At 42.2% G+C, this 19,524-nt stretch overlaps 2 protein-coding genes across 2 annotated transcripts in view; one reads left to right on the top strand and one right to left on the bottom strand.

Moving 5' to 3' along the window:
* The first annotated feature begins 644 nt into the window (after positions 1-644).
* Positions 645-3,132, top strand: epcam (epithelial cell adhesion molecule). The gene is made up of 9 exons (XM_054600249.1): positions 645-736; positions 1,424-1,531; positions 1,641-1,902; positions 1,998-2,063; positions 2,178-2,244; positions 2,359-2,457; positions 2,546-2,743; positions 2,848-2,892; positions 2,990-3,132. The coding sequence occupies exons 1-9, from the start codon at positions 682-684 to the stop codon at positions 3,011-3,013; spliced, it is 924 nt and encodes a 307-aa protein (XP_054456224.1). The 5' UTR covers positions 645-681; the 3' UTR covers positions 3,014-3,132.
* A 1,829-nt stretch (positions 3,133-4,961) lies between these two features.
* plekhh2 (pleckstrin homology domain containing, family H (with MyTH4 domain) member 2) overlaps positions 4,962-19,524 on the bottom strand; it is a 32,524-nt gene continuing 17,961 nt past the window's right edge. Inside the window, exons 9-30 of the mRNA XM_054600066.1 lie at positions 19,097-19,172; positions 18,928-19,022; positions 18,693-18,852; positions 18,462-18,598; positions 16,961-17,074; positions 16,664-16,750; positions 16,400-16,558; positions 16,189-16,269; positions 15,010-15,189; positions 14,677-14,785; positions 13,809-13,921; positions 13,439-13,618; positions 12,818-12,915; positions 11,404-11,581; positions 10,134-10,289; positions 9,935-10,032; positions 9,695-9,836; positions 9,429-9,565; positions 9,109-9,238; positions 7,594-7,680; positions 7,320-7,469; positions 4,962-6,085 (exon numbers count right to left, since the gene is read on the bottom strand). Coding sequence (XP_054456041.1) covers positions 5,900-6,085; positions 7,320-7,469; positions 7,594-7,680; positions 9,109-9,238; positions 9,429-9,565; positions 9,695-9,836; positions 9,935-10,032; positions 10,134-10,289; positions 11,404-11,581; positions 12,818-12,915; positions 13,439-13,618; positions 13,809-13,921; positions 14,677-14,785; positions 15,010-15,189; positions 16,189-16,269; positions 16,400-16,558; positions 16,664-16,750; positions 16,961-17,074; positions 18,462-18,598; positions 18,693-18,852; positions 18,928-19,022; positions 19,097-19,172 — 2,853 coding nt within the window. The 3' untranslated portion in view covers positions 4,962-5,899. The remainder of the gene's footprint in view (positions 6,086-7,319; positions 7,470-7,593; positions 7,681-9,108; positions 9,239-9,428; positions 9,566-9,694; positions 9,837-9,934; positions 10,033-10,133; positions 10,290-11,403; positions 11,582-12,817; positions 12,916-13,438; positions 13,619-13,808; positions 13,922-14,676; positions 14,786-15,009; positions 15,190-16,188; positions 16,270-16,399; positions 16,559-16,663; positions 16,751-16,960; positions 17,075-18,461; positions 18,599-18,692; positions 18,853-18,927; positions 19,023-19,096; positions 19,173-19,524) is intronic.

Below are 19,524 nucleotides of genomic sequence, written 5' to 3'. Positions count from 1 at the left end.
ATAAAGGTCACTACAAGCCACACTCTACAGACATAAGACAGTTTTACAAAATGTTTTTTTAGGCAGAATATAGTCTGTAAAATATATATATATATATATAGACGAACAGAAATGGAGAGATTTTCTCTAATTCGGGTCTATTTTTACTTTATTTATTAGTCAAAAGCATCACAGAAAGTTAAAGATTTATTTTTGTATATTGACAAGCTGAAATAATAAGATATGTCAACAGAGAGGAAGAGAGATAGGAAGAGAGAGCGAGAGAGAGAGAGACCAAATATGGTCATACCGGAGAAAAGGTGCGCTTTACGACCCGCCCCCCTCTTAGAGTGACGTCAATAGACACCTGTCTTATAAATGTACTTCATAACAGCTCTTTTATCAGTTAGACAGCAACCATCAGAAGGGATATAATCAACAACCAGCTCTATTACTTCACCTGGGTGGTGCTCTCGCTTTACTTTCGAGTCCTTACCTGTGTGCGTGTGCGTGTGCGCGCTCCCGTCGAGCTTTTCTCCCCTCAAACAGGTTCGACCAGGACACACCTGCACGGAGTTAAAGGAAGCCTTGTTTCCGCCTGAACGCCATTCTTTACTCCACCTGTGAGCTCGGTGGACGACGGAGGTGGTTGAAAGCAGTTGTTTTTTGTTCTTCAATAAGTCAATTTCACTCAATTTCAACATGAACATGTGGATTGCTCTCGTTCTCGTAGCCGTCGCGACGGTGGCTGAAAGCTGTGAGTAGTTTGATTTATTCAACTTTATTAGTCTGAAAAGGCATTACAACGCAGTTTGGGCTGAAGCGTCGCCTAATTGTCATTCAAATGCGTTTTCTTTGTGCTTTTTGATAGATTTATTTACAAATGAATAAGTTGAATGTTTATTTATTTCGTCGTGTGTTTTAACATAAATACTTTTCTCACCTAAAGTGTAACCTTTGCTCGGATAAAGTGACATTTGTTTTCGAGTGGTGGTGGGGGGAAAACAGAAGTAAGGTATTTGTTTGTCAAACGCAGGTAGTTTGGTTGTGTGGTTGTTGTGTGGGGGTGGGGAGGATTTGTTCCTCTCTGGGCCCAGGTGTAAACCTGCTAGTCTACCTGCTGTGCTCGGCCTCCTCTGTTTACAGGGCTGTATAACAGACAATACAATAAACCCTTCACCAACCAGGCTTACCTCTAGTCAGTCTCACTATTGGCCTCTGTCCACTTAATGTGGCATATTGTCAAACAAAGTGTAGTGATGTTAAAAGTTGAGCCATTAGATATTTGAAACATTGAGTGATATTTAACTTGATATGCACTCTAATTGCTTACAGTTCTTGATGTGGTTACCTAATTTGATATTGATGGTGTAAATTGTGTTTATGTCCTGACAAACCCATGGTCCTCCTGTTTGTTTATTTATTTATTTTTAAATTATTTTAGGTACATGTGGCACTATGAAGTGGGCCAACTGCGAAGGGACTGAACCATCATGCCGGTGCGACCTTCTGGTCGGCAATGGCGAAAAGCAACTGCTGGACTGCAATGCATGTAAGTACAACACCTGTATGCTGTGATCAAGCCTGTATGGGTTTTTCTTTGCAGGATATTGTTTCGTTGCTTTCTCACAACTGCCTTATTTTGCTGCCCCACCCTTCAGTGATCCCCAAGTGCTTCTTGATGAAGGCTGAGATGTACCGGGCAAAAAAGAACCTGGACACACGCATTTTGGGAGGAAAGCCGGTGGAGACGGCCTTCGTGGACAACGACGGAATCTACGACCCGGATTGCGAGACCGACGGCAAGTTTAAGGCCAGGCAGTGCAACAACACAGAGGAGTGCTGGTGCGTCAACAGCGCCGGCGTTCGTCGTACCGACAAGGGAGACAAGGACCTCAAGTGTGATAAGCTGGTGGAGACCAAGTGAGTGTTGTTTGCCCGTCAGTGTGGATGAGCAGCGTCAATGTGCGGCGCTAAATGTTAACCGTTTGTCTCATTTTGTTTTTTCCCCCCTTCAGCTGGGTCCGTCTTCAGCTGACACACAAAGAGTTGACAACTCCACTCAAACCCGCCAATCTGAAAGCGTGAGTACATTTAACTGCCCCCATTTTGAATGAAAACAAATCTGCGGTGTTGATATCCGAGTATCAATATTCCACAATTGTAATTTCTGAAAATGTCTTATTTCCCGAAAACAGTGCCATTTCCGATGCCATTAACAAACGTTACAAGAACTTCAACAAGGACATGGTGGCTGAAGTCGAGGTGAGTGTCCAGTTTTTAAATTTAAAAAGAAATGCATTTTTATGTATGTCATTGTCAGAAAGGCATTTCCAAAAAGTACCTGACTAACAAAGCGTCCTGTCTTTCTTGCCGCAGTACGATGCAGATGCCAGCTTGATTGTGGTGGACGTGAAGAAGCAGAAGGGGGATCGCACGAATGACCTGACCCAAATGGCCTACTACATGGAGAAAGATGTATGTTTCTTTTAAGTTGTTTAAATCAGATTGATTAAAGAGAGGCCCCATTGGCTGACCCCTGTTATTATTTCTGCTGTTTACGCAGGTGAAGGTGCTTCCCCTGTTCTCGAACCCGGAAAAGTTTGCGCCCGTTGTGGGCGGCCAGATGCTGGAGATGAAGAACATTCTGGTGTACTACGTGGACGAGGAGCCCCCGACCTTCACCATGAAGAACCTGTCGGGAGGAATCATTGCCGTCATCGTTGTGGTGGTGCTGGCCGTGGTCGCCGGCCTGCTGGTCCTGGTGAGTGGGTTTTTACATGAATGTCTTGTCCTTTATTCGGCTTAAGCGCATATTTTTAAGATTATCAGTATGTGTTCTAATTTTTCTCTTTTCTTTTTGTGCAGTTCTTCGCCAAAAAGCGACAGAATCAGAGATACAAGAAAACCCAAGTGAGTTGAACTTCCTGTGACTCAAACTATTTCTTATTCTACTACTTCTTGCACCAAAGACTGTTTTAACAACCTTTTTATTAATCTTTATTTTCAGCAAAGAGAAATGGAGGCCATGTAAAGTCTTCATCGCAGCGGGATCTAGAAGAGTCGGCTTATAAATCACCTTTTTGGATTTTTTTTAAATTTTATTTTTTGTAGTGGGAGTGTGCCATTTTAAAACAAACAAAAAAAACCAAACATTTTACTTGAGGAATACAGATTGTAACAAACAACTTGCTTTTTTTCTTTTGTGTATTTTCATGGCACAGCAGGTGCTGCCATTTATTTATGAATTGTGTGAAGTCTAAACGCATTGTCCATCTATATGCCATAAAGAACTGTGCTTTTTAAAAACATGCCTGTCAAATGCCGCATTTTAATGTCAGAGCGTGTCGATTGGTCTAAATTCCGCCTCGTAGATTGTACAGTTTCCTACCTACTAATGTGTTTTGTCTAAATGTTTTTAATAAAATCTTTTGAAAGACACTGATGTGGTGCAGGGTTTTTTTTTGTGATGTAAGGGTTGGGAAAATGGGAAAAGTACAGCCGATCATATGGGGGGAAGGGAACTAGAGGTGCTTTTCTAGTCCTAATGATCAAATAGTTCTGCTGATACTTAAAGACAATGCAAACACAAGGTGTGTTCTAATGGTTACAGTACATGGACATGCCCCTCACCAACTTCTGACTTCCATTTGGTCTCGCCCACAAGATGGCTGCTTGGGTTGAAATTAGCCTTGTTTACATGAGACAGGTTTCCTACCCAGATGAGTTTGTTTCTGAGGGTGTGGCAGCCCTGTCTTGGGTGCGTCACTGTCCTGGTATTGTTTTTCTTTGATGGAAACTTTTAACCCCTGCTTTTCAAGGCTCACAACACTTATTTATCATGATATCTTCTCCACCTGCATGAATGCAGAGAAAGATGTGTTTAAGCTCAGACTTTAGGAATGTGAGAATGCGCCAACACCTGTTAAGTGTAGCGGGAGTTAAATTGTTCTAGTTTTTGCTCTACCTCCTGAAACTGTTTGGATTTGCGTTTAACCAGTCAATCAGGTTCCTGCTCATTCATGGCAGTGTTGTGACAACCTGGAAATGGGTGTCTTTGGTTGGCAATGAATGAAAAAATGTCAGTAAAACTGTGGTGGGGGAAAAATAAAGCTGGGATATCCTGTCACGCATGGTTCTGTGTGTGTGTGTGTGTGATCCAGCTGAAGCCAGCACTTAGCAGTCCCTTATAAACACACAGTAGTCCCCACTGACGGTCAATTCTTTGTTTTTCCTGAGCGACACGAAGGCATCGCAGTGAAAAAAACAGATGCATACAGCTTAACTGACTGGTTAACTTTACTTTGAAAGCACATATCAGGATTACATGTGATTCGCCAAACACGCCATGGACTTCCTGTGTAATTCTTCTCCATTTCTACAGTTTCGATAAGGCACTTTACTAGACAGCAGAGCGTTTGCCATCAATCATTTGTCTTTTATGTCTGAGTTCTTCAGCCTCACCCAGTTTTTCTCCCCCGTGGGACCTCCCCTCCCCCAACACTGTCTCCACGGCAACAAAGCATATCTCTAACTAGCTCAGAAGGGTTGGGTATCGTATGTCCTCCCCCCTCTCCCTCTGTGAAAGACTGCAGGAATGAGGCGTGTCAGGGACCTGTTGCAGGTATCAACACGTCAGTCCCATCTGTGACAATGACGAAACCGGGACGGGGGAGAAACTGCAGGAAGAAGGAAAATCTGAGTATCCGACTGTTGTGGTTTCTATGAATTCTGGCAGCTGCCCAGTGGGCATGGATTGTTTATATTTATTACACATTTTACCCGCAGTGAAACCAGTAGCCTTGTTCCTGTAGTTTAGTTTATTCGAGCATTGTACAATAATTATTCTTATTTAAAACTTATTCTATTTTATATGACAAATAAATATAACACCTCACTGTATACAGGCTGAAGATAATACTGGGAGGGGAAATCACCCCTTTTATTTAAGTACCTTTTGTAAAAAAAAAAAAAAAAAAAAAAAAAAAAAAAAAAAGGTCCTGTTCTTCATATTATGTGTCACACCAACAAGCACAACAGTGAACACCAGCAACGGAAATACATTGTCATCAACCTGTTCACTCAACAAGCTACTTCCTCTTACCACCTTCCTCTAAAATCAACCTGTCAACTTCATGTGAAACACAGAGCGGAGTGGCATCTTGCTGGTTTCATTCCTCCAGAAAAGGGCTTCCTGTATTTGTGCACGATTAAAGTTTCACCGCTCTCCTGGTTATTCAGTAACGAAGAGCACATGGGGTCCAAACTGGCGTCCTCTTACAAACTAGTCTTATCGCCCCGACACAACCCTCTCTCTGAGTGTTCTTCAGCTTCTTGCCTCCTGCTTTCGTCATATTGTTCCGATCCTTCATTATACAACAACATCTAACACTGTTTGGGTTTTGATGCCCTACAGGAGGACAGACAGAGACACAAAAACACCCTCCTAATTATTCCTTAACAAAGCCTCATCGCCTCTTCTACATTGTGCGGGACTGTGCGCTAAAACAAAGATGTACTTCAAAGAGCTTCCCTACAAAAAGGCAAATGTACCGCACAGCACGGATAGATTAATATCTCAGTCTGTCAATAAATAGTGTCTTTCAGGAGAAATCAGTTAAGTGCTGCGACATCAGCATATCAAATTATACCAAACATGCAAGAGGGACAAGTCCAATTTCATCTGGATGGAGCACACGTGATTTGGGGCGACAGTGCTTATCCCTTCCAGTTGGCAGAGAAGCGACACTAATCAAGCCCATTTGAGACAAATCTATAGGATCGGACTGATAAGAAAGGGGCGCTTTGTGACAATGGAATCAAGTCCAGCTGTGAATAAATCCTTAATTTTCAGATTGAAATTAGGTAAAATGGCAGCTCAGGGAAGCGAAGACTGCTCAGAGTTTTTTAGTTTGCACCGTCACAGCAGCGTGGGGGTCTTGCTGGGGCGTCCCAGCACCGGTGGGGATTTGCTCCTCAGCTCTTTGCTCTTCAGGCTGATGGGCTGCGCCACCATCAGGGCCGGGGCTGAGAGGTGGTGGGCGGCGGCCTTCTGCTGATGAGCACTGTTGATGTAACTGGAGACAAGGAGGGTGATCTCCCTTATCTATTGACCAAACACAACGAGAGAGGGGATGAGAGACTGTACATTTTGCTGAGAAATCCTTAATGTGGTCCCTTTCAGCTGAGGATTTGAAATGAAATGATGGCAGGAAAGTGCTAGTAATTATTGAAGAGGCTATTTACAAAACCTTAAAGTGGCAACCTCGGAAATTTTCATTTCAATAAATGTTAAGTAACTATCTATCAAAGGTAACACAATGGTGATTGAGCCCATGGCCCACTGATGAAAGTATTGCAATATGTATATTTAAGTGCAGTGTTACGAGCTGGGTGTCTATGGCGACATGAAAGGGGAAAAAAATGCTGTTTTACAGTTTTCTCCATTGAACATAAAATTGTGTATACATACATTTATAAAAACTTGAATCTCATGTTTCAACAGAAAGACTCCAGCCTGCTGAGCAAAGTTTCATTATTCACTCATATAGAAATTAGCTAATTAGTTAGCAAGCTAGCTACACTTTCCAACACTTTCCAGCCCGAATGATGAGTTATATTAGCTGGAGTCCATTCGCAACCTGTGTGTTAGGACGAGGTGTGCAGACGAACAAGGCCATAGTCATTGCGAATGTGGGCATTGCAACTGCGGTTAATGTATAACATCACCATGCAACGATGCAAAGCAAAAGTTTCATTTCGTTCTATGCACAGACTGTATATCAGAAGTGCACGTAGTCATCATGACGTCCCCCATTGGTTTTCGGACGGCGGTTATGAAGCCGAGTTTGGAGATTTCACCGCCGATATCTAGGTTTTTTTGCAACGTATGAACGGATGTCACCATATTCAGAATGACGTAGAGTTGCCTGATACGGCCCTCACAGCAACCTGTCAATCACAGTAAGCTCACCCTAAAGCATCCCCTGCTTTATGGTCTATTTGACTCTAAATGGAGCATCATTTACTAAATGAACATCATGCTGTATAGAAGAAGACTTAAAACTAGAGATTGAGACCATAAACTCATGTTTACAATGTTTACTGAGGTAATAAATCAAGTTAGAAGTAGGGTCATTTTCTCATAGACTTCCACACATTCTGTCTTCTTTTTAGCTACACGAGGAATCACCCCCTGTTGGTCAGTAAAGATAAGATTCTCTCGAAAGATTGGTTCTAAGCCTGGTTCTATGAGAGCTTAAACGGGCAAAGACGAATCCAGCGAAACTGTATCAAACCAGCATGAGGAGGGTGGACAAAAGGGTTCATCTCACGCTAACCTTGGAGGCGTCGGTCGCAAACAGATGTTTCTCCGTGGGTTTGTCTTTGCCGGCGTTGCCACCGATGCTCTGTCCGACAACCAGCATGAAGTCCTGTTTGCAGCCCCCAAACGTCATCAGGTTCTTGTATGAGTGGGACGCCAGCGGCTTCTGAACACACAGATGAACGGATATTTGACAAGATTCTAATGAAGAGGGTTAAACACAACGTGAATCAAGGCCAGGAATTCATGTCTGGACAGTTGCTGGGAGGATAAACACCGGAGACGCTTACAACCGAGTTGTTCTCCAGAATGCTGATGCCATCTTCATGCACCGCCAGCCAAACGCGTGCACCCTGCTCAGGAGAGGGAGTGATGCACTAAAAACAAGAAGAGAGATCATTCCTAATTAATTTTCATACCATACAACGATATGATATATAACATATAGTACATCCGAGCAGTATGCTACACAATAATATTACAATGTCACTGTTCTTTATCCTCAACAAAGTGGAAACACATGAAGTGGACGCACTGTATGCTGTATAGATGTTAGTGGACTAAACTATTTACAAGCACAACAATGCCTGTTATTGAATCATCCTGCAGCCTGTACTTTACAGCGCTGAAAACTTACCACAGTCGCAGCTGGGACATCGCTGGATGTTTGTCAGTGACCTAAAACTTTGGAAACCCCCTTTAGGAGCACAGTACCAACAGATTTTGTTGATGCTTTGTCAGCGAGGTGCTAATTATCATCCGACACTGGTGTTGTTTTCACCATGTCAGTAGATGTGTGTGAGTCATCATGAGGAAATGTGGTCCTGTAGGCACCCATTGTAGCGGGGACTACCACAGACGAGGTTTCTAGTACTTATCCAGGTGTTTTTTCTTTCTGCCTGTGTGTCCGTGGACAGATTTTGTCACCACGATAGCGTCACAACTCCCGCAAAATGCAGTCAAAAAACTAAAAAGATGTGAAGTTGACATCAAACTGAAGGTTGTGGACTATTTCCTTCTGCAAAATTAAATAATTTATTACCATGTCTGTGAAACATTAATTGGAATATGTCTCGGTGTGTGCTGGAGGTAGGTAACAACAATACAAAAAATGCACTTCACAGTCCTTTCTCACTTCCTTCTTTTCTGTACACAGAAATGTGTTATTTAGTTGGTTTTTATTTAATGTTCTACATAAAATGTTCCTTTTTTTGTTTGTTTGGTGATAGATCACATTAAAGATGTAGCAGCAGAGTCGCTGCCCATCTTTCGGCGCGGGCTGAAAACTCACCTCTTCAAGAAGTACTACCCTGAACCTTCCACTTAGCACTTATTGTATTCGTATTAGCTTGTTGCACTTATTGTATTCGTATTAGTTTGTTGCACTTATTGTATTCGTATTAATTTGCTTCTGCACTATACTTTTGCTCTGGTTTATGCTTTTAGATGCTTGTTTAAGAAAGGAGATGCACTTATGACTTCTGGTGACTAGTAGTTCTCTTGAATACCTATGTTGAATACACTTCCTGTAAGTCGCTTTGGATAAAAGCGTCTGCTAAATGACTGTAATGTAATGTAATGTAATAAACTCTGACATTTGCTTTTTGTCATTCTGGAATGCACAGCTTTTATATCAAGGTTGTCTCTAGGCTGATGATAAAATAACCTCAATAAAAAAGAGATTGCAGTTCACACACACACACACACACACACACACACACACACACACACACACACACACACACACACACACACACACACACACACACACACACACACACACACACACACACACACACACTTACTTCTGCTTCAAATAATTTGGCACCAAAGAAAGGCCACTTCCTGGCAACTGTCAGGTAGATCCTCACACACTCGGAGGAACTTCGACCCCTGAGGGAGGCCCAGCGGGCGGAGAGACGCTGCAGCAGTTGCCTGAAAAGGAATGAGTGGGGGTGGGTAGCTCCATCATAAACATTCGATTGCCACAATCCATTATATGCAACAGTGTTCATTTTGAAATTAGAAACTTAACAGTAGAATTAGACTACTTTCGCCATCAGAAAAAAAAAATAAAATCGGGAGATGTGTGTAGACTGAGCCAGTCTTCAGTGTGATCCAGTACCTGAGCTGCTGCTCGGACGTAGTCCTGCGGTAATGTTTAGGGTAGAATCTGTCCAGGACCTGCTTCAGGGTTTGGTTAGACTTGGTCTGGGCTGGTCCAGGGGCCGAGAAAGGTCGCTCAAAGTCCCCAAACTCCACCTGAACACAAACACATTAGGTGAAATATTTGTCACTGTAAATGACATATACAATTAATGCCAGGACATATTCGAAACAGTTAAAAGATAAATAATAATGTCAGCAAAAAAAAAAAAGTAACTTTCAGACCTGGGCCAGCAGGGCAGCCATCTCCAGAGCCAACTCCTTATTGACAGGGAAGTGTCCCGCTACAATGGCCTCATTCGTCTGATACGCCAGCAGCAACCTCTCCCTCTCTGACTCCCCCCTGACCTGGAGAGAGAAGTATAGCCTGCGGATGGAAAGGACAGAGGTCTTAAAAAAGTAAAAAAAAAAAGAAGCAAAGAGAAGGAGAGGATGAGGGAGGCAAACAGCTGGGTCCTTCTTTACCTGTTCTTGTAGGTGAGGCGGACCGTCCTGGTGTTTTCAGACTTGCCGGTGTTCTGCTCCTTAGAGGCCTGCTCCCATTTGGAGATGATGTCACAAATCTACGGGGGACATGAAGATGACAGATTTGCTTAAAGTGTCGGGAAAAGGAACTATGCCTATCTCTTAAAAAAAGTAAGAATCGCATAAATAGAAGGTGCACCTTGATGCCTCCTTGGATGCAGTGCTCCAGCTCTCGTCCGGTGGGGTCATCGGTGTACAGGCTGAAACCAGATAGCCCCATTTTCCTTATGCCCGTGTCCTGGTTGAGGCGACACTGGAACTCGTCCACTGTGGTCGAAGCATCGAAGCTCACCACCTATGGGAATGCAATTTATGACGGTGATCATGACAGTTAAGCTCCTTTTTTTTTTTTTTTTTTTTTTTTTACTTAGGCACAGTGAGGCTTTAAGATAAATGCTAACATCAGCAAGTTAACATGGTCACCATGACAGTGCTAACATGTTAAAGTTCAGAAGATAAATGGAAGTATTTTTACTGTCATCTTCTCATCTAAGAAGAAACAGCTCTGGGTGGCTTTCTTAGGCATAGTTGTGCATTAACAATTCAAGCTTAGACTGTAAGCATGCTGCAAAGGGCTGTACTCGACCAAATCAATTCCAAAGTCGTCCAACACTCATACGATTTTGACAACTAATGGTTCAGATCATTTAATCGACAGATCTGTAAAACTGAGCTCTGTAAAATCATCACTTTATTTTGTGTGTTTCCCAGATATGTGCTCGTAAGTTTCTTTTAAATAAGTCATTCAGACGGCTAATCGACCTATAGAAATCTCGGTCGACTAACACCAAAACAACCGATTAGTCGATTAATCAACTAAGGGGGGGGGTAGCCCTAATCCTAACGATTGCTACTTAGCACCTAACACACAGTACAGCTGAGGCTAAAGTGTTAAAGGACAAACTAAAGTTTTGACCTAATGATGGCGTTTGAAGAAATGTTTTGGGACCAACAGCATGATAACAATTGATACTACAACACTTTATGGCAATCATATGGCAATATGTTCTTTGTTATTGTTATTTAGTCAGACAGGTCATGAATCAGATTTATGTAAGTCCAGAGCTGATACTAGGCATCTAGGCCATGATGTCAACACTTTCAGCAATTATACAGAGAGAGAGAGAGACAGGGAGTGACAAAAACAAACACTCCCTCAAGAGAAACCTTGACTCAGAGCGTACAGGTAGATAGTGGTAAAGGGAATTTGAAGCATGGGCACACGAGTATGACCTGCACAATAAACACACTGACTCTTTACAGCGGACCGTTTATGTGTAAACTGTTAGTGACTTGAGGCTACGGTGTGAGAATGAAGTAGTGAAGTGCAAAAAACTGTAAGCATGAACTAGCTTTGAAGGAGCCACTGCTGTTATTATGATGATCTATCCTGTGTGGTGTATTACTACCTGGTAGGTGTTATTGAGGAAGTGGACAGGGACGCTGAACGGCAGGGAGTGATGATAGGGATTCCTCAGTAGTATTGACAGGATCTCCATACGGGACGGCCTGGCCTGCCTCTCGCCCTTCTGCTGGGTCCGCTCCATGGAGCGCTGGCAGTAGATGGCATACTTACCCACCTCGGTCCTGAGGATACAGTGGTATAGAAGTAGTATTCACACCAAGGACAATTACATACCGTCCATCTGAATAATGTTGCTGTGTTCACTAAATGATCCCATTATCACACACATTTATCAGAAACAACAGATCCCTATATGTTGTTACTTTAACTTTAATAGACCATAAAGCAGGGCATGCTTTTGAGCGAAGCTACCTTGGGATTAACAGGTCATTTCCGCAACGTTTTACAGTCATCTTAGAAATGTAACCCCTTTCGCAGTGCATTTACAGTTCATGAAAGTTAATTGTACCATTTTGCTCGCTTAAAAATGTCTGATTCAGCGTTAGGTTATACTTAGCTCCACCCTCTCGTGTCCCTTCTGGTTGCAAAAAGCCAAGATGTCATAGAAAACAAAAAACAAGATGGCAACAACCAAAACCAAAATGGCAACAACCAATACCAAAATGGCGATGGCCGAAAACCAAGATGGTGACAGTCAAAAAACAAGATGGCGATGGCCAAATGTAGAACTCGAGACTTCAAAACGCAGTTCACAAAAAAATGGTTAACGTCACAGTGACTACGTCCACTTCATATATACAGTCACAAATCTCCTCGAGAGGTGGTTATTATACATAGAGTACTATATATCACTAAACTGAGGTATATAAATTTAATTCAAGTTGATTTACCATTCAGTATATCCCTTGCAAGAGGAAATGGAAGGAGCAGCCAAATTGTATTTAAATATATGCACCGCAACACACAGTGACAGGCGCTATTATCTGGAATATACTTCTGTGAAGCAGACCCACAGAGAGGAATACTGTGTTATCATGGCTGGCTCCATGATAACCCCACATATTTTATCTTAGTGTAGTATGTAAGACAACTCAGGGCCCAGCACAGAAAAGGTTATTTTAGTCGACCGCCAGAATATAAACTGACAATTTGTGTGATAATCGATTCAGTTTTCAAGCAAAAACTTGAAACATTCTCAGGTTCCAGACTCTCACACGGGATGTTTTTTCTACTCAATGCAAAGTAAATGTTGAACCAAACAAAACATTGGTTCTGGGAATCTACCTAACATGTTATAGGTAAAATAGTTTAATGTGGAAATAATGAACCACTAAGTACAAACAAGATTCCCAGACTTGATCATGTTTTTTTCTCATTTTTTGGGGGTGTTTCTAAATGATTATGTTTGCAAAGGTTATGTTGCATGCTAACTTTCGGGACCCCTGGTGTTTTCTCACCTGGAGTCTCCGTGTCTTTTGAGGTGAACCTGAAGCAGCCAGAGGAACGGATGCTGAGGCAGAAACAGTCCGACACACAGGGCTAGAAACTGCCAGCCCTAAAGAATGATACAAAAGAACAAGGTCAGAACACCTGTCACAAATATTAGAAAGAAAATGTGCATAGAAAACACCAGAAGCATCAGTTCAACATGTGGGAGACGGATTGAAAAACTGCAGTTTTTTGTTTCACTGTGGAACAATTGTTATTGGTTTTGATCCTGTTGATCAGACACTGAGTTCATTCATGCAAGCTTTCACAAAGGAGCCACCAGACTGTGTTATGACTCATTCTGCTTTCTTTAAATCCTGTTTTACATCTCTTTTGAAACTAACAGGTAGTGCTTTCATTTCTGCCCTCTGCTGGTGTTACTGTTTTTTTTTTTTGGTTATAGGATATGGGAGATTATTCAACTATATTGACTGAAATCATTTTTAACTGTTTGGATCCATGTTTTTTATAAGCACCTAAAAAACCAACACATTTTTCTCAGTAAACCCTGATGATTCCAAGCTTTTTCCGACACCCTGCACATTCAAATATCAGGACCATCGCTGCCATCGCGTGGTGAGGAAGCACACCTGCAGGGGACCCGGGTGGCCGTGCGGCTGCCTCCTCCGGGTCTGCTTGATGAGCTGGCAGAAGAACTCGTTCTGAAGCTCGGGGTGGGCCAGGCACACCTGCAAGGCACTCTGGGCCAGCGAGACGTGGTAGTCGATGGCCGGAGCGTCGATGGCCACGTTGATGAAAAGCTGACAAGTCTGAGGAGAGATGAGGGGTTAGGGTTTATAAAGATGGATGCAAAAGGAGGTATCACGCTTTGATTGCGGACAAAAATGCATATCAATGCTATGTGTACGTGTGTGTGTGTGTGTGTGTGTGTGTGTGTGTGTGTGTGTGTGTGTGTGTGTGTGTGTGTGTGTGTGTGTGTGTGTGTGTGTGTGTGTGTGCCTTAAAGAGTTTAACGGCCTCGGTCTGCAGAGCTTGTGAGGGCAGGGTGGTGAGAGGAGACAACAGGGCTTCCTTACTGAAACACAACATGGGATGTCTCCAGGTCTGGGAGTCTGAGAGAAAGAGAGACAGACTGCTTGTTAAAGGTAATAATAAGAACATGTAATACAAATTAATAAAAATACAACGTGCTCCTTTCAAGAGACAGAAAAAAGATCTACAGTATTAAATACTTAGAATAACTATGAACGAACAAAAGTTACGTGACAAACAGAGGGGGAAAGTCATACTGCATGTACACCCTGAACTCATATGGAGATTTTTAAGACCAGTACCTTTTTGGCCACATCTTGTTTTGTTTGTTAAATAAAAACAAGAACAGGAAAAAAGGAATTCACTGATTTGTATCATAAAACTCTGGTTTATGATGATGTTTTTAAAAACACTCTAGTTTAGGGCTGTATTTAATAGGGAGACAAATTCCTCACTTTTGCATCAGACAAAGCAAGCAAGATCAAAAATGCTTTAATTGTTTACACATTGAGTATCAATGGATTTTTTTTTTCGAATTACATTTCACCCAGAAACGGTCTACTCCCTTTTATGTTGGTTAACATTGTGAATCTTTGTATGATGTAATATGATCTATGAAACAGATTTTTTTTTCCGTAAAAAAAAAAGAAAGAAGCTATCTATATAGATATTAGGTCATTAATATACCACTGATTACAAAGACTACAGGATCTTTTTTTTCATCACAAGTCGTATTGTTTTGTATTTTACTATGGCAAATGGGTTTCCAAAGGCTATAAGCAAATCCCAATCCAAGACACAACAAAAAATAAATTAACTTGTAAGAAATTTTTACTTGGATCTCCATCCAGTTGGAAGAGTTTTCCCACCAGTTGTTCGAACTCAGTGCCCACTTTGCCCACTGTGGTGCCCGCTGCCACAGACAGATGGTAGAGCCACGAATCCTGCAGAGCCAAACACATTAATATCAGTGATACGAGAGGCACATGGAATAAACATTTTAATATTCTTATGAGAACAAAATCAGGTCAGATCAGATTTCAATTTATAAATAGTCCAATTTTTGCATTGGTTGTATAATAAAATTGACTTGACTCAACATGGAAGTGCAGAGCAATAAAATTGAAACGACAAAAAGAAAAAGAAGAACTTCGGGAGCAACGCTGACCTTTTCATGGCGGGACTCGATGAGCAGGTAGGTGGGCCCTTGCTCTTGTGGATGGACGGCGATGGTGAACGGTGCATCCTGTAAGCCCTGCCCACACGTCTTTGGGTCGTCCCCTGAGTCCCTCGACCTGTCCACCTCCTCCACCCGGGCCTCATACAGCTTAATCTGACCCAGGGGGAACTGAGAGCACACACAAGAACACACTGAAATAAAAGGGAACAGCTTTTGCGTTGCACCTCTGAACTCAAGCTACTTCCTGTTTAATTATTTACAATGTAACTGATTGAAAAGCATGTTTTATTCAAACATTCGCCAAAACTACACACTTTATCCTAGCCAGAAGCTGTAAAAACCACCATTATGGTCAGATTGTCATACTTCCGACAGTCATTGAACACCTCATGTGCGAGAAAAGCTTTTCAGAAAAGCGCCCAAAATCAAAACTTAAAATTGGGATATTTCATCAAAGTCCTTTTATTCTGCATGTCTCATTTAAAATCTCGCCACAAATAAACCTTTTGGTCTAACCAAGTCCTGTAAAAAACATTAAATTCTGAGCTCCTCAGCGCAATTAAGAAGCCATAGTTGACTCGGCTGAGACCAACAGTTGCATGACAAAAAATCTGTGGAACTTCGACTGAATTGCAGTCTGCTGAACACAGTCCATTGAGTAGAGGACAGGAGAGGTTATACAAATGTGAATAGTTCAATGTTTATAGCACGTAGAGTCTCCAATTCTTTCATACGTTGGTATTTCTTATGGGCACTTTGAGAAATGTTGGATATATATAGATTGCAGTGTTTCCTAATTTCTATTAAATAAATGATCAAGGAAATTTTATAATGAATATTTTTCAATTTATTTTAATGATTTATGGCATGGTAACTGTGTTATACTGCACAAAATACATTTTTGAATTCCCTCAACTTCTAGCATCAGTTGTGTTGTTTCTATAGAGGTGCAGGACTTTGCACCACATTGCAGAGAAAATCAAGGCTACAGACAGCAAAAATGTGACAGGGGCAGAAAATATCCAAAACTGCTGGGGGTTCAGAGATTCCCAGTCCATCTGAAGAGTACATCACTCTAGGTAAAACATCAAAAACATTAACCCGACCTGAGCGTTACAGTTCTGTCCCCACATCCTGCAAACCTTAATATTTTAGGTAGAATCTCACCTTGTCCTCCTGGCTGCGGAAATAGTACAAGGTTTTGCCAATCAGAGCGCACCAAACACGCTTGGAGTATCCGTGCTTCACCTGCCATGGAGTACACATTTCACTAAAGATGTAGAAATATTTGTGAAACACCTTTTTAATTTTGGCAAAGTAATATATGTTTTTTTTTTTTAAAGCCATATTTTGAGGTGACATTTGTAGGTTGTCGGACCTTGACGAGCAGTCCCTTCATGCCGGGCCGAATATCCGGCTGGGTGAAGAGGGGGCTTGCTGTTTTCACCCTGAGGACGCTCTGCATCACCCGCAGCCACTCTTCCAGCAGGTTGGGGGAGTCGGCCTTCAGGTAGTACACGCGCTTCCCTGTCACTACCTGCAGTGCACACAGCGACAAAATAACATCAGCCAAAAGGTTTGGTGAAAGATGGGTGAATTCTGTAGGAGAAGATATTCGAGGATGGACAAAAAAAAAAACTACCTGGAGGACTTGTTTTCCCTCTCCACGGGCGATGCTGCTGGTGGCGTTGACCTCGATCTGACCCTGAGGTTTCCTGATCACGTCGCTCTGTGGGAGGATAAGAAAGTGTTTGTCAACAGAACGGTATATCAATTACCACTCATACCACATTTAATAGCAAGACACAAAAGATATAAAAGAAAAAATATATGGAAGATATAAAAGTTTAATTATTTTTTTTAATTGCACTAAAAATCTAATTATGCGATGTTCATAATAAAGCGTTACAATGAAGAGAAAAAAAAGCATAAAACCCACGGGTGAGTTGTAGTAGAGCAGCTCTCCGTCTTTAAGGACGAACCAGCGTCTCTTCCATGTTTTCTTCCAAGTCTTCACCATTTTCAACAGGTAGCCGGACTTCTCCATTGGTTCCTGCAAAGGCACAAAAACACTGATCAGTTCTATGTGGTATGACGTACTCGATAGTGCAGAGACTCACGGAAATATCCAGGAATGTTCCCTCTTACCATCTAGAGAGTTTAATCTTGAACAGATCAAGGACATCATACTATTTTTTATGGCTAAAATATAGTTTATGTACTTCTGTGATATGTGAAAAAACAATACCAAGCATAAATAAGATTGTGAATAAAGATAAGTCAATCAAAATGAGGAAGGAAATTTGAAAGCCACTGTTTTTTGTTGGCTTTTTTAAAGTCAAAATTATTACAATGACAATTTCATTTTTTCCGTTTAAAAACAAAAAAAATGTTTCTTTTCATTTCTAATCTAGCTAACAAAATAAAGCTTTGACGGATGAATCTGGTGGAACTATTGCCGTGTTATTGCACTCTGAATTGATTTTGTTTTCTCATTCAGAAGCTCATAATCTACATGAGTTATTTTGGTGTGCCCCGGTTGAGACCATTAACTGTATATAAGAAGTTGACGTAGTCATGGTGACGTCACCCATTGGAAGAGACTGAACAAACTTGTCAGGAAGGCCAGCAGTGTGCTGGGGTGTCCACTAGATATGGTGGAAGTGGTGGGAAACAGGAGGATGATGGCTAAGCTATCATCCCTGATGAACAACACCTCCCACCCCATGCAGGACACCCTGGCAGCTCTGTGCAGCTCCTTCAGCACCGGCTGCTCCACCCCCGGTGTGTGAAGGAGAAGTACTGCAGGTCCTTCATTCCTGCCTCTGTCAGGCTGCACAACCAGCTCTGCTCCCAGTAGACCACACGACACAAAATAAATGTGCTATATAAATACACTGTACAATACAATAATTATTCTGTCTGTATATATATTTTAGTTATTGTGGATTTTTTACTTTTTTTACTTATTTAATATTCTTTACTGTTTTATTACTTATTTACTTATTTATAATACTTGTTTTGATCTTGTTTTTTACTTATGTCTCTTGTTTGCACTATACTCTATGCTTCTGTAATCCTGTAAATTCTCTGCTGCCTAACTAATAAAGGATTATCTTATCTTATTTTATCTTAAATGAATATCATGCTGTATTGAAGAAGACTTGAACATAAACTCATGTTTACGATGTTTACTGAGGTAATAAATCAAGTGAGAAGTAGGGTCATTTTCTCATAGACTTCTATACAACTTCTTTTCTTTTTTCTTTTCGCAACCAGAGGAGTCGCCCCCTGATGGTCATTAGAGAGAATACAAATTCAAAGCCCATTGGCTTTACTTTTCAGAACTGGAGGTTGTTGCCTTGGTGAGATGATCAACAGACTGGTCTCCCAAAGATCAGCACCCAGAGACGTCCACAGAAACAAACACGCTGACTCACGCTCCTTCCGTTGTCACTGGCCGAGGAGCAGGTCTTTGGGAGCTTCTGCTCCGGTTCTGAGCACTCTGTGTCGGTGGAGTAGGCATCCGGAGGGATGGCGTAGTCGCTCTCTGATGTCATTGAAGACATGGACACAGCTGGAGGAGGAGGCAAAGCAAAGTTGACGACAGAGTACAGACTTCGTTCAGTCTCATTGCATGTATGGGGGAAACATCCAGTGACGTGCCGTACCTCTCTTAAGGGAGCCCGGGCTGCCCGGGCTGCCGTCCTTGCGGGAGCTGGAGGAGGTGCGGGAGCTGGATAGGGATCCGTCCTCCTCCCCTGAGCTGGACGACTCCTCGGAGCTGGACGACTCGTCCGAGAACGGGCTGCTGCTCAGCAGGGTGGCTTTCTGTGAGACCAGAGAGAGATTGTGGTCAACACAAAAACTACAGCCAACTCACAGGGACGTTTAAGCCACACTCACCCCCTTCAGAGTGGTGTAGACCGGAGCAGTCATGTTCTTATAGACCAGGGACGTGTACATCACGAAGGCGGGATAGGAGGACTGGAGGGAGGGGTCTGCAACATACAGATCACAGTTTGGTTAGTCAGTACTGTTGGTGAATTACCTCCTCTACCTTTCCCCGTCTCACCTTTGCTAGCAGGGTCCGTGCAGGACGTCTCAGACAGCCGGATCCCCGATTTAGCCACAGCATAGATGCGACTCTCCTGTCGGAATAAAAAGCTTCAACCAATCATTTTTGTTGAGAAAGAAAATATCCTCTGAAAGGAAATCATTACCTGCATCTGAAATGTATTTTTGTGATGTTGCAATGTTATGTCAAGACAATGTTTTCTATATTACACTCACCACTTATGGGCTGGATAATCTGGATTTTTGTTAAAGGCATAGTTCGGGTGTTTTGAAGTGGGATTGGGAGAGGTTTTTAGATGATCTCTTTCTTATTTTATCTTAACTGATCCAAAGTCAGTGTATTGCCCGCAGTAGATGACTGTTTGCAGGCCCCAGTTTGGGGAAAGAGAGAGTCCTAGCGTCGGAGCAAAGTAATGTACTGCTGAA

This window comes from Anoplopoma fimbria, chromosome 6 (genome assembly GCF_027596085.1).
Source record: "Anoplopoma fimbria isolate UVic2021 breed Golden Eagle Sablefish chromosome 6, Afim_UVic_2022, whole genome shotgun sequence".
NCBI lineage: Eukaryota > Metazoa > Chordata > Actinopteri > Perciformes > Anoplopomatidae > Anoplopoma > Anoplopoma fimbria.
This window is presented reverse-complemented; position numbering and strand designations above follow the sequence as displayed.